General features: G+C 43.1%; 1 protein-coding gene across 1 annotated transcript; it reads left to right on the top strand.

The window, feature by feature from the left end:
* Positions 1–6,208: 6,208 nt before the first annotated feature.
* On the top strand, positions 6,209–25,072 carry LOC112660883 (transient receptor potential cation channel subfamily V member 3-like). The gene is made up of 3 exons (XM_025448619.3): positions 6,209–6,367; positions 7,980–8,254; positions 24,662–25,072. Exons 2-3 carry the CDS (start codon positions 8,000–8,002, stop codon positions 24,782–24,784), a joined length of 378 nt encoding a protein of 125 aa, XP_025304404.1. The 5' UTR covers positions 6,209–6,367; positions 7,980–7,999; the 3' UTR covers positions 24,785–25,072.
* The last annotated feature ends 827 nt before the right edge of the window (positions 25,073–25,899 follow it).

Here is a 25,899-nt window from a genome sequence, read left to right as displayed (position 1 = left end):
GGAAGGGAAACAGGCATTCAGATCCAGGAAATAGAGAGATCCCCCCCTAAAATCAATAAAAACCATTCAACACCTCAACATTTAATAGTAAAGCTTCCAAATTCCAAAGATAAAGAGAAGATCCTTAAAGCAGCAAGAGACAAGAAATCCCTGACTTTTATGGGGAGGAGTATTAGGGTAACAGCAGACCTCTCCACAGAGACCTGGCAGGCCAGAAAGGGCTGGCAGGATATATTCAGGGTCCTCAATGAGAAGAACATGCAACCAAGAATACTTTATCCAGCAAGGCTCTCATTCAGAATGGAAGGAGAGATAAAGAGCTTCCAAGACAGGCAGCAACGAAAAGAATATGTGACCTCCAAACCAGCTCTGCAAGAAATTTTAAGGGGGACTCTTAAAATTCCGCTTTAAGAAGAAGTTCAGTGGAACAGTCCACAAAAACAAGGACTGAATAGATATCATGATGACACTAAACTCATATCTCTCAATAGTAACTCTGAATGTGAACGGGCTTAATGACCCCAAAAAAGGCGCAGGGTTTCAGACTGGATAAAAAAGCAGGAGCCATCTATTTGCTGTCTACAAGAGACTCATTTTAGACAGAAGGACACCTACAGCCTGAAAATAAAAGGTTGGAGAACCATTTACCATTCGAATGGTCCTCAAAAGAAAGCAGGGGTAGCCATCCTTATATCAGATAAACTAAAATTTACCCCAAAGACTGTAGTGAGAGATGAAGAGGGACACTATCTCATACTTAAAGGATCTATTCAACAAGAGGACTTAACAATCCTCAATATATATGCCCCGAATGTGGGAGCTGCCAAATATATAAATCAATTATTAACCAAAGTGAAGAAATACTTAGATAATAATACACTTATACTTGGTGACTTCAATCTAGCTCTTTCTATACTCGATAGGTCTTCTAAGCACAACATCTCCAAAGAAACGAGAGCTTTAAATGATACACTGGACCAGATGGATTTCACAGATATCTACAGAACTTTACATCCAAACTCAACTGAATACACATTCTTCTCAAGCGCACATGGAACTTTCTCCAGAATAGACCACATATTGGGTCACAAATCGGGTCTGAACCGATACCAAAAGATTGGGATTGTCCCTTGCATATTCTCAGACCATAATGCCTTGACATTAGAACTAAATCACAACAAGAAGTTTGGAAGGACCTCAAACACGTGGAGGTTAAGGACCATCCTGCTAAAAGATAAAAGGGTCAACCAGGAAATTAAGGAAGAATTAAAAAGATTCATGGGAACTAATGAGAATGAAGATACAACCGTTCAAAATCTTTGGGATGCAGCAAAAGCAGTCCTAAGGGGGAAATACATCGCAATACAAGCATCCATTCAAAAACTGGAAAGAACTCAAATACAAAAGCTAACCTTACACATAAAGGAGCTAGAGAAAAAACAGCAAATAGATCCTACACCCAAGAGAAGAAGGGAGTTAATAAAGATTCGAGCAGAACTCAACGAAATCGAGACCAGAAGAACTGTGGAACAGATCAACAGAACCAGGAGTTGGTTCTTTGAAAGAATTAATAAGATAGATAAACCATTAGCCAGCCTTATTAAAAAGAAGAGAGAGAAGACTCAAATTAATAAAATCATGAATGAGAAAGGAGAGATCACTACCAACACCAAGGAAATACAAACGATTTTAAAAACATATTATGAACAGCTATACGCCAATAAATTAGGCAATCTAGAAGAAATGGAGGCATTCCTGGAAAGCCACAAACTACCAAAACTGGAACAGGAAGAAATAGAAAACCTGAACAGGCCAATAACCAGGGAGGAAATTGAAGCAGTCATCAAAAACCTCCCAAGACACAAGAGTCCAGGGCCAGACGGCTTCCCAGGGGAATTTTATCAAATGTTTAAAGAAGAAACCATACCTATTCTCCTAAAGCTGTTTGGAAAGATAGAAAGAGATGGAGTACTTCCAAATTCGTTCTATGAGGCCAGCATCACCTTAATTCCAAAACCAGACAAAGACCCCACCAAAAAGGAGAATTACAGACCAATAGCCATGATGAACATGGATGCAAAAATTCTCAACAAGATACTGGCCAATAGGATCCAACAGTACATTAAGAAAATTATTCACCATGACCAAGTAGGATTTATCCCTGGGACACAAGGCTGGTTCAACACCCGTAAAACAATCAATGTGATTCATCATATCAGCAAGAGAAAAACCAAGAACCATATGATCCTCTCATTGGATGCAGAGAAAGCATTTGACAAAATACAGCATCCATTCCTGATCAAAACCCTTCAGAGTGTAGGGATAGAGGCAACATTCCTCGACATCTTAAAAGCCATCTATGAAAAGCCCACAGCAAATATCATTCTCAATGGGGAAGCACTGGGAGCCTTTCCCCTAAGATCGGGAACAAGACAGGGATGTCCACTCTCACCACTGCTGTTCAACATAGTACTGGAAGTCCTAGCCTCAGCAATCAGACAACAAAAAGACATTAAAGGCATTCAAATTGGCAAAGAAGAAGTCAAACTCTCCCTCTTCGCCGATGACATGATACTCTACATAGAAAACCCAAAAGTCTCCACCCCAAGATTGCTAGAACTCATACAGCAATTCGGTAGCGTGGCAGGATACAAAATCAATGCCCAGAAGTCAGTGGCATTTCTATACACTAACAATGAGACTGAAGAAAGAGAAATTAAGGAGTCAATCCCATTTACAATTGCACCCAAAAGCATAAGATACCTAGGAATAAACCTCACCAAAGATGTAAAGGATCTATACCCTCAAAACTATAGAACACTTCTGAAAGAAATTGAGGACGACACAAAGAGATGGAAAAATATTCCATGCTCATGGATTGGCAGAATTAATATTGTGAAAATGTCAATGTTACCCAGGGCAATTTACACGTTTAATGCAATCCCTATCAAAATACCATGGACTTTCTTCAGAGAGTTAGAACAAATTATTTTAAGATTTGTGTGGAATCAGAAAAGACCTCGAATAGCCAGGGGAATTTTTAAAAAGAAAACCATATCTGGGGGCATCACAATGCCAGATTTCAGGTTGTACTACAAAGCTGTGGTCATCAAGACAGTGTGGTACTGGCACAAAAACAGACACATAGATCAGTGGAACAGAATAGAGAATCCAGAAGTGGACCCTGAACTTTATGGTCAACTAATATTCGATAAAGGAGGAAAGACTATCCACTGGAAGAAAGACAGTCTCTTCAATAAATGGTGCTGGGAAAATTGGACATCCACATGCAGAAGAATGAAACTAGACCACTCTCTTTCACCAGACACAAAGATAAACTCAAAATGGATGAAAGATCTAAATGTGAGACAAGATTCCATCAATCCTAGAGAAGAACACAGGCAACACCCTTTTTGAACTCGGCCATAGTAACTTCTTGCAAGATACATCCACGAAGGCAAAAGAAACAAAAGCAAAAATGAACTATTGTGACTTCATCAAGATAAGAAGCTTTTGCACAGCAAAGGATACAGTCAACAAAACTCAAAGACAACCTACAGAATGGGAGAAGATATTTGCAAATGACATATCAGATAAAGGGCTAGTTTCCAAGATCTATAAAGAACTTATTAAACTCAACCCCAAAGAAACAAACAATCCAATCATGAAATGGGCAAAAGACATGAAGAGAAATCTCACAGAGGAAGACATAGACATGGCCAACATGCATATGAGAAAATGCTCTGCATCACTTGCCATCAGGGAAATACAAATCAAAACCACAATGAGATACCACCTCACACCAGTGAGAATGGGGAAAATTAACAAGGCAGGAAGCAACAAATGTTGGAGAGGATGCGGAGAAAAGGGAACCCTCCTACACTGTTGGTGGGAATGTGAACTGGTGCAGCCACTCTGGAAAACTGTCTGGAGGTTCCTCAAACAGTTAAAAATAGACCTGCCCTACGACCCAGCAATTTCACTGTTGGGGATTTACCCCAAAGATACAGATGCAATGAAACGCCGGGACACCTGCACCCCGATGTTTATAGCAGCAATGGCCACGATAGCCAAACTGTGGAAGGAGCCTCGGTGTCCATCGAAAGATGATGGATAAAGAAGATGTGGTTTATGTATACAATGGAATATTACTCAGCTATTAGAAATGACAAATACCCACCATTTGCTTCAACGTGGATGGAACTGGAGGGTATTATGCTGAGTGAAGTAAGTCAGTCGGAGAAGGACAAACAGTGTATGTTCTCATTCATTTGTGGAATATAAATAATAGTGAAAGGGAATAGAAGGGAAGGGAGAAGAAATGTGTGGGAAATATCAGAAAGGGAGACAGAATGTAAAGACTGCTAACTCTGGGAAACGAACTAGGGGTGGTGGAAGGGGAGGAGGGCACTGGGGGTTATTCTGTATGTTAGTAAGTTGAACACCAATAAAAAATAAATTAAAAAAAAAATAAAAAATAAAAAAACAGTTAATCCAAAAGAAAATAATCACCAAATCTCAAGGGTAGCCACTAAAAAATAACAGCAATTAAAATTATTAGTAGGGAGATATGACATAGATGTCATTAAAAAGCTAACAGAGGAGAATAATTAAAATAATTCAGAAGAGAGCAAGAAAGGAGAAATAATGCAACAAAGAGCAGAATATTGAAATAAAGTAGCAACATGGTGAACATAAATCCAACTATGCCAATAGTCACATAAAGTGAGTGGACTCATCAAGAGGAAATGAAGTGTGAATATCGTCAGACTCAAAGAAAAGGCAAGACTCATCTCTATGTTGTTGACACGTAGCACAGAAGCACTGACACAGAAAATAAGGAGAGAATAATAATGAAGGCCATCCAAACAAGGGAGCTATGGAACTGTGTCGCTCTAGTTCTATAAAATAAAGTGGACTTCGGGTGAGGAGTTATTACTGGAGATCAAGATGAACATTTCAAAATTCAAGAAGGGTCAGTTCACTAGGACAGTACAAACATCCTAAATTTGTCTGCAAGTAATAATATGGATTCGAGATAAAGGAAGAAACAGACATATCCAGAACCCAAAAGTCTCCACCTGGGAGCTGTTGGGCAGCTCTGGAACTCGCTGCTGGAACAGGCAGGGTATGAAACACCACACCTCACGGCGGTAGGACAGACATCCTTTGCCGTTGCAAATGGAAAATCCACCAAAATGGACTATTATGCTAAACTGTGAATCAGGTGTTGACACATTTCAGAAGACTGGAATCACGCTGAGCAAGTGCTCTGAAGAAACGGTGCAAATCAGTGACAGGGGCCCGAGGATCCCCTACTGATCCGAGGTGCAGCAATATTCTTGTACTGACCCGTGCACCAGAGAAGACATCGCAGGAAAACGAGGAAAATGTTCGGGACTGGATGGTGGAAGAAACAAAACAAAGCAACAAAACAGAAACGAAAACAACAAAAACAGAACGAAACATCCTAATACATGCGGATTCTGCTCAAAGGGAAAACTACAGCTTCATATGCTTACATCAGAAAGGAAGAATCACCGAAAATTAGTCAAGTCAAGTCCTACCGCAAGAAGCGAGGGAGGGTGGAGTCCGCTGAACCACGAGTGCGGGGCAGAGAAGCCTCAACAGCAAGGCCCGGCGGCTCCGCGGAGGGTCCCGTCCCCGCCCGCGCCCGCAGCGCGCTGCCCGCGGGGCCTGCCCCTCCGTCGCCCGTCTCTGCCTCCGTCCGTGTCTCATGAATGGATAAACAACATCTTAAAAGAATGAATTGATCAAAGGAGACACCGCTGCTCTAGGGGAAAGTCAACCGACGAGAGCTGGTGCCGTGAAAACTCATTCAAGAACGGCTTGTTAGAAAAGGGCCGGTTCCCAGACAAGGGGCGCTTGGGCAGGGGCCTCCGAGGCCGACGCCCGACGCCCGACGCCCGACGCCCGACGCCCGACGCCCGACGCCCTGGCCCTGCCCCCGCAGCCGCGAGGCGGCGCCCCCGCTCCGGACGCTCCTGCGGCGGCGACTGCGGCTCGGGGGGCGGGGCCTGCGCCCTCGGGCGCCCGCCTCCGAATGAAGGCCCAGGCCGAGCCGGTCGGGTCCGCAGCTGCCCGCGGTCCGCGTCGCCGTCGGAGGTGGGTCGTTTCGGTTCGTCCCGTCAGCCGGCGGCTGCCCGCGGAGTCGGGCCCATCGCCCATCGCCCATCGCGCCAGATCGCCGTCGGGGTCCGTGGCCGCGCAGCCCCCGCCCGACGCGCCGCGCTCCGCTCGGGACCAGCAGCGCGGGTCCGCTTTGGAACCGAACAGCCTGGCGTTTGACTTCTGCCTGGTGGAGACTGCGACAACTAGAAATGTCCTGTTTAGAAGCTCACACGAGGTCATTATGGGTCACGATGCGACTGGCTGTAAAATACGAGTGGTTTATTTTGCATATCATGATCTTTGAAAATTGGGCTCCACACTTTAATCAAATGATTCCATGTGTTCCTTATCTGTGATCCTACATTTTGCAAACTGACACGATTCCTCTTTACTGGACTCCATTATTTTTCCTAACTATTATATTGGTCCAAATTTTAGGATTTCAAGTCACATTGCTGTTAACTTTTTTTTTTTTTAAGATTTTATTGATTTATTCATGAGAAACACAGAGAGACAGGCAGAGACACAGGCAGAGGGAGAGGCAGGCTCCCTGCGGGGATCCCGATGTGGGACTCGAAATTACATGTGTACATATATTTCTATCTATATATACATTTATATTTATGTATCTAGCATTAGCTTGGGCCACTATAACAAAAATACCATAGACTGGGTGGTTTACAAAACTAACACTTATTTTTCACAGTTCTGAAGGCTCAGGAGTCCAAGGTCAAGAAACTGGAATATTTGGTGACAGCAGCTTTCTCATTCATAGACGGCTGCTGGTCACCAGGCACTAAATTCACCCTTGTGAGAGGAAGCACATTCTCGGTGACACATTCTTGAGGGTGGATACCTATGACCTCCTCTAACCTTGATCCCTTCACAAAGGTCCCCCCTCCTGATCCATCACATAGATAGATAGATAGATAGATAGATAGATAGATAGATAGATAGATAATGGATGGATAGAGACATAGATGTCAATTAGATGGCTAGATAGACCCATGTCTGTCTGTCTGCACCTGTGTGTCTCTCTATATGTAGCAAGGAAATATGGATACTGGTTGGGCAAGTCTGAAAACCAGAGGACACCATGTCAGGAAGGGCAGCCTGGACTCTGGCAGGAGCTGATGCTCCAGGCCACAGGTGGAATTTCTTCTTCCCCAGGAAAACCTTCTACTTTACCGTCCACCTAGATCATGGAGGGATATACTTATTCACTTAAAGTCAACTGACTGTGGAAGTTAGTCACATTACAGCAACTTAGTTTAGCATTTGGTAGACAAGGACTATACATAGCCCGGTTAAGTCGACATGTAACACCCCCTGACCCCTCTGCACTTTCTGATGGGATTTGCATGTTTTGGGACTTCAGATAAATGGAATCATGGAATGTACTGTCTTTTGTGCTTGAATTTGTCCTGAAATGTGTTATTACCTAACAAAGTGCAAACTACTTCAGAGAAAGAATTTAACTGCAGCGGGGCACCTGGGTGGCTCAGTGGTTGAGCATCTGCCTTTGGCTCAGGTCGTGATCTGGGATGGAGTCCCACATCGTGGATCCCTGCAGGGAGCCTGCTTCTTCCTCTGTCTATGTCTCTGCCTCTCTCTCTGTGTCTCTCATGAATAAATCAATAAAATCTGTATAATTTCTAGAGCAACAGAAAGGTTCTATATCTTCATTTGGGCAGTGGTTACAAATATTGAAAAAACTTTCAGAATTTAGCTTTACCATCTGTATGGGAAAAAATAAAGAATATATATATATATGAAAGTATGCATGAGCTTATTGGGTAATTAACCAGGCACAGTGCCAGAGGACAAACCGTTTTGTGTCCTCCCAGCCCTAGCCTCGCTGATCGAGATGTATCCCAGTGACAACAAGGACTGCAGCTCCTATGACAGCTTCACTGATACAGTGCTGGAACTCTTTAAGCTCACCATAGGCCTGGGCGACTTGAACATACAGCAGAACTCCCAAGTACTCTATCCTGGTTCTGTTCCTGCTCATCACCTACGTCATCCTTACCTTTGCCCTCCTCTTCAACCTGCTCAATGCCCTATGGGAGAAACAGTGGAGAATGTCTCCAAGGACAGTGAGCGCATCTGGCATCTACAGGTGAGTCTGGCAGAGACCTCTCATGGGGGTCTTCACAGGGACTCAGGTCGGCACATAGTATTGACAACTGTTTGCACCAGTGGATCTGGGGCAGGGCCTGGGAATCTGCACAATCTCCCTGTGGTTGGCCAGGTTTGGGGAACTCTGTCTAGGATCCTTAATTATAAGGTATGACTGGACAGCAGCACAGGTGAGACAAACTCAGGCTAATGGGCATGCTCTGCTCACAGTCTATGGTGTGATATGTGAATGTTGAAATATGACTTGCATTTAGATTTTTTTTGTATTTTTTTTATTGGAGTTCGATTTGCCAACATATAGTATAACACCCAGGGCTCATCCCATGAAGGGCTCCACTAAGTGCCCATCACCCAGTCACCCCATTTCTCCGCCCACCTGACCTTACACTACCCCTTGTTCATTTTGCAGAGATATGAGTCACCCTCTCTGGTATTACCCTCTCATTTTCTCTCCTTCCCCCTTTATTCCTTTTCACTACTTTTTATATTCCCCAAATGAATGAGACCATTAAATGTTTGTCCTTCTCCGATTGACTTATTTCACTCAGCATAATACCCTCCAGTTCCATCCACGTTGAAGCAAATGGTGGCTATTTGTCGCTTCCAATGGCTGAGTAATATTTTGTTGTATATATAGACCACATCTTCCTTATCCATTCATCTCATCCAGGCTCCTTCCACAGTTTGGCTATCATGGACGTTGCTGCTATAAACATCGGGGTACCGGTGTCTTGGCTTTTCACTGCATCTGTATCTTTGGGGTAAATCCCCAGTAGTGTAATTGCTGGGTCATAGGGTAGCTCTATTTTTAACTCTTTGGGGAACCTCCACACAGTTTTCCAGAGTGGCTGCACCAGTTCACCTTCCCACCAACAGTGTGCACTACTGTTCCACCACATCCTCTCCAACATTTGTTGTGTCCTGTCTTGTTAATTTTCCCTATTCTCACTAGTGTGAGGTGGTATCTCACTGTGGTTTTGATTTGTATTTCCCTGATGGCAAGTGATGCAGAGCGTTTTCTCATGTGCTTGTTGGCCATGTCTATGTCTTCTTTGGTGAAATTTCTGTTCATGTCTTTTGCCCATTTCATGAGTTTGTTTCTTGGGTGTTGAGTTTAATACATTCTTTTTGGATCTTGGATATGTCATTTGCAAATATCTACTCCCATTCTGTAGGTTGTATTTTAGTTTTGTTGACTGTTTCTTTTGCTGTAAAGAAGCTTTTTTCTCTTAAGTCCCAATAATTCATTTTTGCTTTTGTTTCCTTTGCTTTCATAGATGTATCTTGCAATGAAGTTGCTGTGGCCAAGTTCAAAAAGGGTGTTGCCTGTGTCCTCCTCTAGCATTTTGATGAATTCTTGTCCCACATTTAGATCTTTCATTCATTTTGGGTTTACCTTTGTGTATGGTGTAAGAGAATGGTCTAGTTTCATTGTTCTGCACGTGGCTGTCCAATTTTCCAGCACCATTTATTGAAGAGACTGTCTTTTTTCCAGTGGATAGTCTTTCCTGCTTTGTCGAATATTAGTTGACCATAGCGTTGAGGGCCCATTTCTGTTTTTTCTATTCTGTTCCATTGATCTATGTGTCTATTTTTGTGCTAGTACCACACTGTCTTGATGATCACAGCTTTGCAGGACAACTTGAAATCCGGCATTGTGATGCCAGCTCTGGTTTTCTTTTTCAATATTCTCCTGGCTATTCGGGGTCTTTTCTGATTCCACACAAATCTTAAGATTATTTGTTCCAACTCTCTGAAGAAAGTCCATGGTATTTTGATAGGGGTTGCATTGAACATGTAAATTGCCCTGGGTAGCATTGACATTTTCACAATATTAATTCTGCCAATCCATGAGCATGGAATATTTTTCCATCTCTTTGTGTCTTCCTCAATTTCTTTCAGAAATGTTCTATAGTTTTTAGGGTATAGATCCTTTACTTGTTTGGTTAGGTTTATTCCTAGGTATCTTATGCTTTGGCGTGCAATTGTAAATGGGATTGACTCCTTGATTTCTCATTCTTCAGTCTCATTGTTAATGTATAGAAATGCCACTGATTTCTAGGCACTGATTTTGTATCCTGCCACATTGTCGAATTGCTGTATGAGTTCTAGCAATCTGGGGTGGAGTCTTTTGGGTTTTCTATGTGCAGTATCATGTCATCTGCGAAGAGGAGAGTTTGACTTCTTCTTTGCCAATTTGAATGCCTTTTATTTCTTTTTGTTGTCTTATTGCTGAGGCTAGGACTTCCAGTACTATGTTGAATAGCAGTGGTGAGAGTGGACATCCCTGTCTTGTTCCTGATCTTAGGGGAAAGGCTCCCAGTGTTTCCCCATTGAGAATGATATTTGCTGTGGGCTTTTCATAGATGGCTTTTAAGATGCTGAGGAATGTTGCCTCTATCCCTACACTCTGAAGAGTTTTGATCAGGAATGGATACTGTATTTTGTCAAATGCTGTCTCTGCAACCATTGAGAGGATCATATGATTCTTATTTTTTCTCTTGTTGATATGATCTATCACGTTGATTGTTTTACAAGTGTTGAACCACCCTTGCGTCCTGGGATAAATCCCACTTGGTCATGGTGAATAATCTTCTTAATGTACTATTGGATCCCACTGGCTAGTATCTTGTTGAGAATTTTTGCATAAATATTCTTGATTGTTAGGTCTTCTTGTTGGATAGACCCTTTAAGTATGATATAATGTCCCTCTTCCTCTCTTTGGGATAAAATTTAATTTATCTCATATGAGGATTGCTACTCCAGCTTTCTTTTGAAGACCATTTGAATGGTAAATAGTTCTCCAACCTTTCGTTTTCAGGCTGTAGGGGTCCTTAGGTCTAAAATTAGTCTCTTGTAGACAGCAGATAGATGGGTCTTGCTTTTTTATTCAGTTTGAAACCCTGCGCCTTTTGATAGAATCATTTAACCCATTCATGTTCGGAGTAACTATTGAAAGATATGAATTTAGTGTCATCATAAAACCTATTCAGCCCCTGTTTTTGTGGATTATTTCTTTGGGCTTCCTCTTTCTTTTATAGGGTCCTCATCAATATTTCTTGCAGAGCTGGTTTGGTGGTCATATATTTTTTCAGTTTATGCCTATCTTGGAAGCTCTTTATCTCTCCTTCTATTCTGAATGAGAGTCTTGCTGGATATGGTATTCTTGGCTGCATGTTCTTCTCATTTAGTACCCTGAATATATCCTGCCAGCCCTTTCTGGTCTGCAAGGTCAGTGTGGAGAGGTCTGCTGTTAATCTGATATTTCTCCCCTTATAAGTTTAGAATCTCTTTAAGGATTTAGAATCTCGCTTTAAAGATTTTCTCTTTATCCTTGGAATTTCCAAGTTTCACTATTAAATGTCAAGGTATTGAATGTTTTTTATTGATTTTGAGGGGAACCTCTCTATCTCCTGGTCTGAATGCCTGTTTCTATCCCCAAATTAAGGAAGTTCTCGTCTATGATTTGTTCAAATATGCTTTATGGCCCTCTGGCCCTCTGGCCCCCTTGGTGCTTTCTGGAACCCCAATTATATGTAGATTCATCCTTCTGAGGCTATCATTTATTTCCCTTAACCTTTCCTCATGGTCTCTTAATTGGTTTTCTCTTTTTTCTTCAGCTTCCCTCCTTGCCATCAACTTGTCTTCTATGTCGCTCACTCTTTCTTCCACCTCATTAACCCTTGTCATTAGGACCTCCAGTTTGGATTGCATCTCATTTAATTGATTTTTAATTTCGGCCTGATTAGATCTAAATTTTGCAGTCTTGAAGTCTCTTGATTCCTTTATGCTTTTTTCTAGAGCCACCAGTAGCTTTATAATGTGCTTCTGAATTGGCTTTCTGACATCTAATTGTAATCCATATTCTGTAACGCTATGGCAGGAGTACTGTTTCTGATTCTTTTGTGGTGAGTTTTTCCTTCTAGTCATTTTGTTCAGTGAAGAGTGGCTATTTGAGCAGGCTGAGTCAAGAATATCAACCACCATCTAAGTCTATTTCACCCTAGATGATTCTGACAAGGTCAGAGACCAGAAAATGAAAACAAAGATCAGAGCAAAATAAAACAAAAAGACCACTAAGGTGAAAAATTTTAAAACAATGTAGTAAAAAATAAATGGCCAAAAAGTTCAAAGAAGAAGAAAAAGAAAGAAGAGAAAAAGGAAAAGTAAGGAGAAAAAAGAAAAAAAAAGTGAGAGAAAAAAATGAAGGGGATAAAGTAAGGAGAAAAAAGAGAAAAAAATGAGAGAAAAAAATGAGGGAAGATAGTGGTAGTGAAGAAGTTGTAGTGGAGGAAGAATGTAGTCTACCTGTGGTCCTCGAGGGTGATCCTCTTGATTCTGAGTGTATTAAGTTCTGTATGTTAGAAGATGCTCAATCCCAAATTTATAAAAACCAGCAATACTTGTAGAAAGCCCCGCCATTGACCACCAAAACATAATTGAGATAAAAGAGGGGGGAAGAATGGGAATGAAGAGAGAAAATACTCTCACAGCATAAACCAGCACAGTGTTCACTTGGTTCTGGGTGCATGCTGGTCATGTTTTAGAAGGTATTAACTTCTGCCATTTTTGAAAAAAATGAGACAGATAAAACAAAAATCACAAAACAAAAAAATCATAACTTGTATATCTCCCAAAATTATACCAAGTATGTTGAAGGGACTCTAGAAATGGAAAATATATCGAAGACCTGTAATTGTAGAAATATGAAAGCTTAAAAGGAAGAAACTTAAAAATGAATAGGTGGTAAAATATTGTAGTTAAGGTGGTAATAAAGAGAAAAAATATTGGGAATTTTTAGTCTGATATAAAAACGAGTTGTAATGGAAAAAGGAAAAAAAAATTTAAAGCGGGGACCCTCTAGTTCTATATACTATGAATCCCTCGACTTCCCCTGGAGTATTCCACTACTGCTTGATCAAGAGCTTGCTCTTCCCCTGTCCTTCCAGCTGGTCTTCTGGTGGAGGGGCCTGCTGTGCTGATTCTCAGGTGCGTGTGCCTGGGGGAGATGCCCGCCCCCCTGCTGGGTGCCAGGCTCAGTGGGAGCTGTTCATCCCCTAAGGCCTTTGTTTCCTGGCGGCCCCGCCTCCCCTAGGCACACGGTGAAACAAGGAGGGAAAACAACAGTGGCAGCAGCCAGTCCTCCGGCTCTGGAGTCAGCTCCCCGCAGCAACTAACTGCAGTCTCCCAGTCTGCACTGGCCTAGATGTTCCCAGGGCAGCGGGTGCACTGATCTGCACAGTTTGAGGGCGCCCAGTGGCAGGAGAGTTCTCGCTGTCCTGTGCCTTCCCTGCCTCCGCCTGTCCCAGAGGGAACGTAGGGTCATGGGCTTTGTCTGCTCCCCGCCCTGGAATCCGGGGCCCTGTGCTTCTGGAATCACACTCCCAGGGGCGTGGCTCCCGACGGCAGCAGGGCGCAGCCCCCTCGGTCAGGAGCTGCCCGCCTAACCAACTGGCTTCTCCCCAATGCCCTGGGCTGCGCGCTCCAGGCCTTTACTGAGATCAGTCCACAGTTTGCGGTGAGCTCTCCCCGGGGCGCCCCTCCTCTATAGTGACTCCGGGAGATTGGAGGCTCCTCGGCCCCTCCTGCAATTCTCCCCGACTTCCCTGCTAAGCGCTTTTCTGTCTGGGAAGAATCCGGTGCAGATTTTTAAAGTTCCCGCTTCTCCAGGGCTGGGCTTTCCTGTCCCGGAGGTTTTTGCAGCCTGGCTTTAGCCCGGCTCCTTGCAGTGCCCCTACCCCACTTGATTCTTTTTATTTTTTCCACCTTCCTAACTTGCTAGAAGTGAAAACCCTTCTTTCTGTAGCTTTCCGGCTATTCTCTTTAAATCTCAGGTCGAATTCATAGGTGTTCAGGATGATTTGAAAGTTATCTAGGTAAGTTGGTGGGGCCAGGTGAGTTGAGGACCCCTACTCTTTTTTTTTTTTTTAAAGATTTTATTTACTTATTCATGAGAGACACACACACACACACAGAGAGAGAGAGAGAGAGAGAGAGAGAGAGAGGCAAAGACACAGGCCGAGGGAGAAGCAGGCTCCATGCACCGGGAGCCCGATGTGGGACTCAATCCAGGGTCTCCAGGATCATGCCCCGGGCTTCAGGCTGCGCTAAACTGCTGCGCCACCGGGGCTGCCCCGAGGACCCCTACTCTTCTGCCATCCTGCCCTGCCTCAAAATCCTGAGGTTTAAACAGACCTTCACAAAGCAAAATATACAAATAGTTAATAGAAACACAGTCTCAACATGATTAGTTATCAGGGAAACACAAATTAAAACCACAGTGAAGTAGACCTAGCTTACAACACTCTGAGGGCTAAAACTTTAAAAAGACTAAAGACACCAAATGCCAGAGAGGACGTGGACCAGTCAGAACTTTCTCACCTTGCAAGTTGGACTGTAAAACAGTACAATTACCATAGCGGTTTCTTATAAAAGTACAGTGTGTATCTGTTCTATAACCCAACCATCATGCTCCTTAGTATCGACCAAGATAAATAAAATACATGCCCCAAAAGACACTCCTACCAAGAGTTCCTAACTATTTTGTACATAACAGCTCCAAATTGGAAACAACTCAAATACTCATCAGAGAAGAATGGGAAAGTATATAAAACGAGTATTTTTGCACAAGAGAAATACTACTCCACAGGAAAAGGAAGAAACTACTGATAAATGCAATAAAATTGAAAAAATCTTTAAAAACATCATGGTATGGAGGAAAAATTAGACTGAAAAGTACACAAATTATAACCCCTCTCCCACCACTGAATTGTCTGTGTGTTCTTGTCAGGAAACAATCAGTGTATAAATGTGGATCTGCCTCTGGGCTTTGGTCTCTATGTCTATTTTCCAGACTACAATACCACACTTTCATGATTACTATATATTTCCAGTGGTCATGGGATTGAGGAATGTGATCCACCAACCTGTTGTTTTTAAAAGTATTTTTTTTCTAGGCCTTCCATAAATTTCATTTTTAACTACTCTTAAGTTTTCATCACCATTTACCTAAAATGGAAATAGTAATCACTATTTTGAAATAAATAAGTGAATTTAAAGCCACTTAGCATAGAAGTCAGTACCGATTAAATATTAATTTCCATCTCTTTTTTTGTTCCCTCTCCAAAAAGCTGTTTTATATATATATCTGTTTTATATATAAATATATATTTTTATATATTTTATATATATTTATATATAAAATATGTATGTATTTACATATATTTTATATATATTTATATATATTTATATATATTTATATACATATAAAACAGCTTTTCCTTCTGTGAGTTTCACGAAATTATAGTTAAATCCATGAAATAGAGAGAGGAGAACTAAAATAAGCAGAGGAGGATATTTTGCTGTAAATTTTTACTGTTTTCCCCCTAATTATTTAGATGGTCTTAGTTATTACAAGATTCCAGGGGCTGGTGATCCATATTTGGATGATATTATTATAAGATTCAAATCACCAGTTTCTGATTTGACAGACTTTGTGGCCTAATTTATTTTATTATTATTTTTTTTGCAATCATAAATTTTATTGTCTAAATATAAGATGTACAACAACAGCTTTATAAGAGTGGAAGTCCATGTGTTAATTTAGACATTTGCTTGGTTTTATACACAATGTTCTCTTGAAAATTGGTGGCAAGTGAAATATATAAGACCTAAACAGATTACATGTGAGTTTTGTTACCAGAGAGCTGAAAAACATTCTCATGTCCCTAATCACACCTTGCCTTTTAGGCATTGTCCTCAATGATTCACACATTATGTACATGTTCATAGGGGTGACCAGCTTGAAGTCAATGAGCATCTGATTGAGGCTAATGACATCACTTCCCACAGGCCTAATGATTTCTATCTTTGTCTCAATTGTATTAAGTTAATAAGATCTCTGCTTCTTATCACAGTATCGGCACTTCCATTTTTCTTTTTTCCACTCATTTTTATGATCTAATTAGGAAAAAATACAATAAAATATTCATATAATTGCACAAACATTGCTTTAATCTTAAAAAATGGGATGCATCTGGGCAGGAGTGCTGTTTGAAATAGCCAACCATGTACAGAGGTAAAAAAGTTCCCATTTATTTATTTTTTTAATAAAATAATTTTTATTGGTGTTCAATTAACCAACATACAGAATAACACCCAGTGCTTATCCCGTCAAGTATACCCCTCCGTGCCCGTCACCCACTCACCCCCACCCCCCGCCCTCCTCCCCTTCCACCACCCCTAGTTCGTTTCCCAGAGTTAGGAGTCTTTTTTTTTTTAATTTTTTTATTTATTTATGACAGTCACAGAGAGAGAGAGAGAGATGCAGAGACATAGGCAGAAGGAGAAGCAGGCTCCATGCACCGAGAGCCCGAGGTGGGATTCGATCCCGGGTCTCCAGGATCCCGCCCTGGGCCAAAGGCAGGCGCCAAACCGCTGCGCCACCCAGGGATCCCGAGTTAGGAGTCTTTATGTTCTGTCTCCCTTTCTGATATTTCCCACACATTTCTTCACCCTTCCCTTATATTCCCTTCCACTATTATTTATATTCCCCAAATGAATGAGAACATACACTGTTTGTCCTTCTCCGATTGACTTACTTCACTCAGCATAATCCCCTCCAGTTCTGTCCACGTTGAAGCAAATGGTGGGTATTTGTCATTTCTAATGGCTGAGGAATATTCCATTGTATACATAAACCACATCTTCTTTATCCATTCATCTTTCGATGGACACCGAGGCTCCTTCCACAGTATGGCTATTGTGGACATTGCTGCTAGAAACATCGGGGTGCAGGTGTCCCGGCATTTCATTGCATCTGAATCTTTGGGGTAAATACCGAACAGTGCAATTCCTGGGTCGTAGGGCAGGTCTATTTTAACTCTTTGAGGAACCTCCACAGTTTTCCAGAGTGGCTGCACCAGTTCACATTCCCACCAACAGTGTAGGAGGGTTCCCTTTTCTCCGCATCCTTTCCAACATTTGTGGTTTCCTGCCTTGTTAATTTTCCCCATGCTCACTGGTGTGAGGTGGTATCTCATTGTGGTTTTGATTTGTATTTCCCTGATGGCCAGTGATGCAGAGCATTTTCTCATGTGCATGTTGGCCATGTCTATGTCTTCCTCTGTGAGATTTCTCTTCATGTCTTTTGCCCATTTCATGATTGGATTGTTTGTTTCTTTGGGGTTGAGTTTAATAAGTTCTTTATAGATCTTGGAAACTAGCCCTTTATCTGATACGTCATTTGCAAATATCTCCTCCCATTCTGTAGGTTGTCTTTTAGTTTTGTCGACTGTATCCTTTGCTGTGCAAAAGCTTCTTATCTTGATGAAGTCCCAGTAGTTCATTTTTGCTTTTGTTTCTTTTGCCTTCGTGGATGTATCTTGCAAGAAGTTACTATGGCCGAGTTCAAAAAGGGTGTGGCCTGTGTTCTCCTCTAGGATTTTGATGGAATCTTGTCTCACATTTAGATCTTTCAACCATTTTGAGTTTATCTTTGTGTCTGGTGAAAGAGAGTGGTCGTTTCATTCTTCTGCATGTGGATGTCCAATTTTCCCAGCACCATTTATTGAAAAGACTGTCTTTCTTCCAATGGATAGTCTTTCCTCCTTTATCGAATATTAGTTGACCATAAAGTTGAGGGTCTACTTCTGGGTTCTCTATTCTGTTCCATTGATCTATGTGTCTGTTTTTGTGCCAGTACCACACTGTCTTGATGACCACAGCTTTGTAGTACAACCTAAAATCTGGCATTGTGATGCCCCCAGATATGGTTTTCTTTTTTAAAATTCCCCTGGCTATTCGGGGTCTTTTCTGATTCCACACAAATCTTAAAATAATTTGTTCTAACTCTCTGAAGAAAGTCCATGGTATTTTGATAGGGATTGCATTAAACGTGTATATTGCCCTGGGTAACATTGACATTTTCACAATATTAATTCTGCCAATCCATGAGCATGGAATAATTTTCCATCTCTTTATGTCTTCCTCAGTTTCTTTCACAAGTGTTCTATAGTTTTTAGGGTACAGATCTTTTACCTCTTTGGTTAGGTTTATTCCTAGGTATCTTATGCTTTTGGGTGCAATTGTAAATGGGATTGACTCCTTAATTTCTCTTTCTTCAGCCTCATTGTTAGTGTATAGAAATGCCATTGATTTCTGGGCATTGATTTTTTATCCTGCCACGCTACCAAATTGCTGTATGAGTTCTAGCAATCTTGGGGCGGAGGCTTTTGGGTTTTCTATGTAGTATCATGTCATCGGCGAAGAGGGAGAGTTTGACTTCTTCTTTGCCAATTTGAATGCCTTTAATGTCTTTTTGTTGTCTGATTGCTGAGGCTAGGACTTCCAGTACTATGTTGAACAGCAGTGGTGAGAGTGGACATCCCTGTCTTGTTCCTGATCTTAGGGGAAAGGCTCCCAGTGCTTCCCCATTGAGAATGATATTTGCTGTGGGCTTTTCGTAGATGGCTTTTAAGATGTTGAGGAATGTCCCCTCTATCCCTACACTCTGAAGAGTTTTGATCAGGAATGGATGCTGTATTTTGTCAAATGCTTTCTCTGCATCCAATGAGAGGATCATATGGTTCTTGGTTTGTCTCTTGCTGATATGATGAATCACATTGATTGTTTTCCGAGTGTTGAACCAGCCTTGTGTCCCGGGGATAAATCCTACTTGGTCGTGGTGAATAATTTTCTTAATGTGCTGTTGGATCCTATTGGCTAGTATCTTGTTGAGAATTTTTGCATCCATGTTCATCAGGGATATTGGTCTGTAATTCTCCTTTTTGGTGGGGTCTTTGTCTGGTTTTGGAATTAAGGTGACACTGGCCTCATAGAACGAATTTGGAAGTGCTCCATCTCTTTCTATCTTTCCAAACAGCTTTAGGAGAATAGGTATGATTTCTTCTTTAAATGTTTGATAGAATTCCCCTGGGAAGCCATCTGGCCCTGGACTCTTGTGTCTTGGGAGGTTTTTGATGACTGCTTCAATTTCCTCCCTGGTTATTGGCATGTTCAGGTTTTCTATTGCTGCCTGTTCCAGTTTTGGTACTTTGTGGCTTTCCAGGAATGCGTCCATTTCTTCTAGATTGCCTAATTTATTGGCGTACAGCTGTTCATAATATGTTTTTAAAATCGTTTGTATTTCCTTGGTGTTGGTAGTGATCTCTCCTTTCTCATTCATGATTTTATTAATTTGAGTCTTCTCTCTCTTCTTTTTAATCAGGTTGGCTAATGGTTTATCTATCTTATTAATTTGTTCAAAGAACCAACTCCTGGTTCTGTTGATCTGTTCCACAGTTCTTCTGGTCTCGATTTCGTTGAGTTCTGCTCGAATTTTAATTAACTCTCTTCTTCTGCTGGGCGTGGGGTCAATCTGCTGTTTTTTCTCTAGCTCCTTTATGTGTAAGGTTAGCTTTTGTATTTGAGTTCTTTCCAGTTTTTGAATGGATGCTTGTATTGCGATGTATTCCCCCTTAGGACTGCTTTTGCTGCATCCCAAAGATTTTGAATGGTTGTATCTTCATTCTCATTAGTTCCCATGAATCTTTTTAATTCTTCCTTAATTTCCTGGTTGACCCTTTCATCTTTTAGCAGGATGGTCCTTAACCTCCACGTGTTTGAGGTCCTTCCATACTTCTTGTTGTGATTTAGTTCTAATTTCAAGGCATTATGGTCTGAGAATATGCAGGGGACGATCCCAATCTTTTAGTATCAGTTCAGACCCAATTTGTGACCCAGTATGTGGTCTATTTTGGAGAAAGTTCCATGTGCACTTGAGAAGAATGTGTATTCAGTTGCGTTTGGATGTAAAGTTCTGTGGCCCTGAGCCAAAGGCAGGCGCCTAACCGCTTCGCCACCCAGGGATCCCAGGACTTCTAGTTTGGATTGCACCTCATTCAATTGATTTTTAATTTCTGCCTGATTGGATCTAAATTCTCCAGTCATGAAGTCTCTTGAGTCCTTTATGCTTTTTTCTAGAGCCACCAGTAGCTGTATATTAGTGCTTCTGAATTGGCTTTCTGACATTGAATTGTAATCCAGATTTTGTAACTCTGTGGGAGAGAGGACTGTTTCCGGTTCTTTCTTTTGAGGTGAGGTTTTCCTTCTAGTCATTTTGCTCAGTGCAGAGTGGCCAAAAACAAGTTGTATTGGGAAAAGGAGAAAAAGAGAAAGAAGGAAAGAAAAGAGAAAAAGAAAAAAGAAAAAAGGAAGAAAAAAAGAAAAAAGGAGAAAAAGAGAAAGAAAAGGAATGAAAGGGATAAAAGGGTGGGGGAAGCAAACAGAAATCAAAAAGAAAAAAAAAGAAAAAAAAAACCACGGGGGTGTATCTTCTGATTCTGTATACTTTAAGTCCCTTGACTTCCCCTGGAACTTGTCCGTCTAGCTGGTCTTCTGGGGGAGGGGCCTGCTGTGCTGATTTTCAGGTGTTAGCACTTGGGGGAGCTGCTCTGCCCCTCCTGGTGCAGGACTCAGTGGGGGTTGTTTACCCCGTGAGGCCCCAGGAGGAACAGCCCCAGTGGCGGGGCCAGCTCTGCAGCCCTGGAGTCAGCTCCCGCAGTAGCTCCAGAGCTCTCCGTCTGCAGGGCCTGGAGGCTCCGGGGCGGGGCCGCTGATCTGCTCAGCTGGGGCAGGAGCGTCCTCGCTGTCCTGGGCTCTCCCGGCTCTGCCTGTCACGGGGGAGGCCGGATCCTGGGCTGTGTCCTGGCGCCCTGTGCTCCGGGGCCTGCGCTGTTGGATTCGTGCTCCCGCCCCGCAGCCCCCTCCGCGGAGCCGCCCCCGAGCCCCCCGAGCTTCTCCGGGTCCCGCGTGCGCGCTGCAGCCCTTAGGGAGCTCGGCGCACTCTCCCGGGGCGCAGGTGCCTGTTAGTGTCCCCGGGAGCCCGAGGGCATCCCCGCCCTCCTCCGTCCTGCTCCAACTCCCTGCGAGCCCCTTTCCGCCCGGGAAGGTTCGTGCAGCTCCTGCGTCTCCGGGACGGGGCTCTCCTGTCCTGGGGACCCTCGCCCCGGCCTCAGCCCGGCTCCTCGCGGGGCCCCTCCCCCTTGGAGGCCTTTTGTTTCTTTATTTCTTTTTCCCCCCGTCTTCCTGCCTTGATAGAAGCGCGAACTCTTCTCACTGTAGCGTTCCAGCTGGTCTCTCTTTATTTGTTTTGTTTTTTTTTTTTTATTTATGATAGTCACAGAGAGAGAGAGAGAGAGGCAGAGACACAGGCAGAGGGAGAAGCAGGCTCCATGCACCGGGAGCCCGACGTGGGATTCGATCCCGGGTCTCCAGGATCGCGCCCTGGGCCAAAGGCAGGCGCTAAACCGCTGCGCCACCCAGGGATCCCTGGTCTCTCTTTAAATCTCAGGCCGAATTCGTAGATTTTCAGGATGATTTGAAGGTTTTCTAGGTAATTTGGTGGAGACAGGTGATTTGGGGACCCTACTCTTCTGCCGTCTTGCCCCTCTGTGGCCAAATTTAAAGGGGCTGGTCACATCCCTTTGCCTTCTTGAAAGTGTGAGCTAACACTGAATGCCGCTCAAGCATCAAACCCACCCAGAGGCTGCTCTACAGGTGTGTTTGGGGCTCATTCAGACCTCTCCGTCAGTGTGCATCCACGCGCAACCCAGAGAATCTGCATGCAGCCAGAGGGTGAGCCCCAAGCCTGGGACTTCCCGACAGTATTAACCCAAGTCCTGGAATACAGAAGAAACTGGTCGAACCCAGCTATGCAGACCAACACGTACCCCAAAAGAAAGGCAGGTTTTGATTAAGGCGTTAACCCTGATGGGGTACACCATCTACCCTTACTTCAGCTTTGAAAACAACCATGCACTGTACCAGCTCTGCCTCACATGCATGAACATTCTGAAGTCGGCTATTGGACAGAGGGCCACCTCCTGCCCTGACACTGTTCCCCCAGCTCGGGGTGCTGGCTGCTATCACTGTGTCTGTCTGCTGAGGCCACAGAGGCTGTCACCACCACCTTTTCTTCTGTGCTTCAGGCCTCCTGGAATGTGCTCCTGTGATTCCTGCCCCCCCCCCCCCATCATGGACCATCAGCTTATTTCCTGTAAAACTGGATTTCATTAGTGTTTCTTCCCTAAACAACTGTGACCATAGAGACCCTGGATTTCCAAGGGGTGTGCAGACCTCATGCTTTGTTTACATTATCTTAGAAACAGAGTGATACTGGCTTTTTGTTTAAAATCCTACAGGAAGGGGATGCCTGGGGGGCTCAGCAGTTGAGTGTCTGCCTTCGGCTCAGGGCATGATCCCAGTGTCCGGGATCGAGTCCTACATCAGGCTCCTCTGCTTCTCCCTCTGCCTGTGTCTCTGCCTTTCTCTCTGTCTCTCATGAGTGAATAAATTTAAAAATCTTTAAAATAAAATAATAAAATAAAATCATACAGAAGGCACCTGGGTAGCTCAGCCAGTTTAGTATCCAACTCTTGATTTCAGTTCAGGTCATGATCTCAGGGTCATGAGATCAAGATCCTCATCGGGCTCCGCACCGAGCATGGAGTCTGTTTAAGATTCTCTCCCTCTGCTTCTCCCTCAACACCTGTCTCTCAAAAGTAAATAAAAAATTAATAAATAAAACTATTTGTATACTCCTTGCTTTCACTTCAAGGTAATCATATTCCTCCTAGACACACTTGTAGCATTTTGACTGTAGCTCTCTGTGATGCTCTGCCTCTGGGGCTGTCCAGAAGGCGGGACTAGTTTTCATTCACTTGTGTATTCTCCACACACTCACCCTGGAGGAAACACACATAAAATAAATCTGCAAAGAACCTCAACCCTCAGATAATGAATGCCCTTGCCGTCTCACTTTATGTTTAGCAATGTCAGAAAAACCAAGGAGGAATGATTTTCAGCCTATGGACATTCCAATGTCAGTACATGTGTTGAATGATGTTTTCCTCCCCCAGTTCATGTGTCGATAACTGCTGGGACCTCAGATTATGAGGTCCTCATAATTCCTCAGATTATGACCTTATTTGGAAATAGGACTGCTATGGATATAATAAGTTAGGTTAAGATGTGATAAGACTGGAACAGGACAGACCCCTGATCCAGAAGTGACCAATGTCCTTATAAAAGAGGGAATCTGGACACAAATAGGCACACAGGGAAAATGCCATGTGAGGATGAGTGCAGAGATCAGGAAGCTAGGAGAGAGGCATGGGTCAGGCTCCCTCAGAGACTTCAGAAGGAACCAACCCCACTGACAAATTGACCTTGCACTTCTAGCCTCCAGAACTGTGAGACAATACATTGCTGCTTTCAGGACACCCAGCTGCAACTCTGTTATAGCAGCCCTGCAACACTACCGTGGTACTCTGTCCACACAGGCCTTTGCACCTCCACATTAATGGCTTAGACCTTTAGTACTATGGCCCTCCAATCTGTAAGAATGACTCATTTGTTCCTTTGTGTTTCCCACACAGTGTCCTTTCAAAGTTATTGAGCTTGGTAACTCCTCCTTATCCTTTAAACCAAGTCTTTCAACTAAGATTCACTGTAGCTATGTATAATAGTGATCCCAAAATAAGAGTGATTTATACAAAAATATATCTTTTTCTAATATGTAAGTCTGAATGTAGGTAATCCATGAGATCCCCATAGTTCAGGTTCCTTCTACCCCACACTCTTTCATCCCTACTGTATGCATCCTCATTACTCAGGATGACAGTCAGGGCTCCAGCCAGCATATCTGCATTCTAGAGAGCAGAATGGAGAAAAGAATCAAGAAGAAAAGGGCACACTGCATAAAGCATCTCTCTTTTAAGGAAGGATTCTACCAACTGTTATGTGATGCTGCTGCTTATGTCTCATTGACTAGAATTAGTCACTTGGCCAGATCTAGTCAGTCACACCCATGACATACAATGGGAGCTGGAAAATATCATTTCTTCTTTATTCTCAGCCACCATGCTCCTAGCTAAATTTAGACATTTCATTACTGTGGAGGAAGAAAACAATGAATAGTGGGGGAGGCTAGTGGTCTTAGCCACATCTAGTTAAGAAGATTTATCTAGGGGCACCTGGGTGACTCTGTCAATTAAGGCTCTGACTCTTGATTTCAGCCCAGGTCATGATCTCAGGGTCATGGGATCGAGCCCTGAATCAGGCTCCACACTCAGCAAGGAGTCTGCTTGAGATTCTCTCTCTCCCTCTCCCTCTGCCCCTCCTCCCACTTACGCACGTGCTAAATAAATAAATAAATAAATAATAAATGATTTTTAAAAATATTTATTTAGCAAAACCATTTTTACATGTCATCTGACATGAGTAATGCTTTGTCATCCACCCTCACATCTATATCACTCACATTAATGCTGGATGACAAGATGGTAATTTGTTGCCCGTTCACATGACAGATATTTCTGACCAACAGGCAGTTTTCTTCCTCGATGCAATGCAGAGACAAGACTTTCTCCAAGTTGCCAGAATTCACCCAGCAGAAGAGCTGCAGCCCAGAGGAGACACCTGCCATTCTTGTCACATTCCTCAAGCTTGACCTCTGTCATCTGGCCACATCAGATGCCTGCAACTCGGGAAGGAGAGACAGTTAATGTTCCTGAACAGTGAGCTGTGTCTCTCTTAGAGGCAATGTGAGCATCTGCGAGCATCACCTCACCAAGGAAAGCAGTAGCCTCATCTCTGGGAAACCTGGAAATATGCTGGAACGAGGGGCAGGTGTGGGGTTCTCGGGTGGTTGGTAGAGAATGTCAATGGTACTCTAAAAATGAGCACATGCATTTTGAAAATAAAGTTACTTAATCTTGCTTTGACGGGAAAGAGAAAAGAGATTGACATTTTGTGAGCATTTCATTGAGTATGAAAAATTCACTAAACAGTAAAGCAATCAGATTTGTTTTTCCTCTAAGAAATTTGTCCATTTTGTTTTTATTTCAGAATTTATTGACATAAGATTACAGAAAAGAACAACACAACAGAGGTAAGGGATTTGAGTCCAGAGATAGGAGCATCTCTTCCCCCAGGCCATGATGTGGGGAGCTGAGACTAGCTAGTCAACAGGTATGCTGGTGTCAGATTCTCCTAGTGAGGTGCTGGCTGATTCCTGTGGGGACTGGAGAGACTGGGGGTTTTCCTGTGTCACTTTGCCATTCTCAGCAGGCAGCTTCGCAGGGGGAGGGGTCTTGTGCCCAGCTCCTGCCCTTCCTCCAGCAGTGGACTGCTCAGGCTTGGTTCCCTGAGAGACGGGGATAACTGGTAGAGTTGTCTAGTAGAGAAACCAACCATATGCAGAAACACTGCATCTGATGAAATCTGCAAACACCCACCAACAGTCTCCATGATCCATCTGACTTGCACAGTAGCCAAACTGGCAAGTAAGATGAACATGGTAAGAAGTCCAGCCCTGCATCTTTCCAGGGCCTGGGGATGTCACTAATCTTTCCTGTCCCCTCCATGGATGAGGACTGGTCTGTGGCCTACTCTGAAGGAGGGTGTTCCCAAGGACCTCATGGTTTGCTTGGCCCTTTCTTCCCTAATAACTCCTATGTTCAGGAGACCAAGGTGGGAATTCCACCAGTTGCTAATATACCTAGTCCCATTATATATTTCCAGATGGGGAAACAGCATAGGATGAGTCCATGTGGGGTCAAGACT

This window comes from Canis lupus, chromosome 4 (assembly GCF_003254725.2).
Source record: "Canis lupus dingo isolate Sandy chromosome 4, ASM325472v2, whole genome shotgun sequence".
NCBI lineage: Eukaryota > Metazoa > Chordata > Mammalia > Carnivora > Canidae > Canis > Canis lupus.
This window is presented reverse-complemented; position numbering and strand designations above follow the sequence as displayed.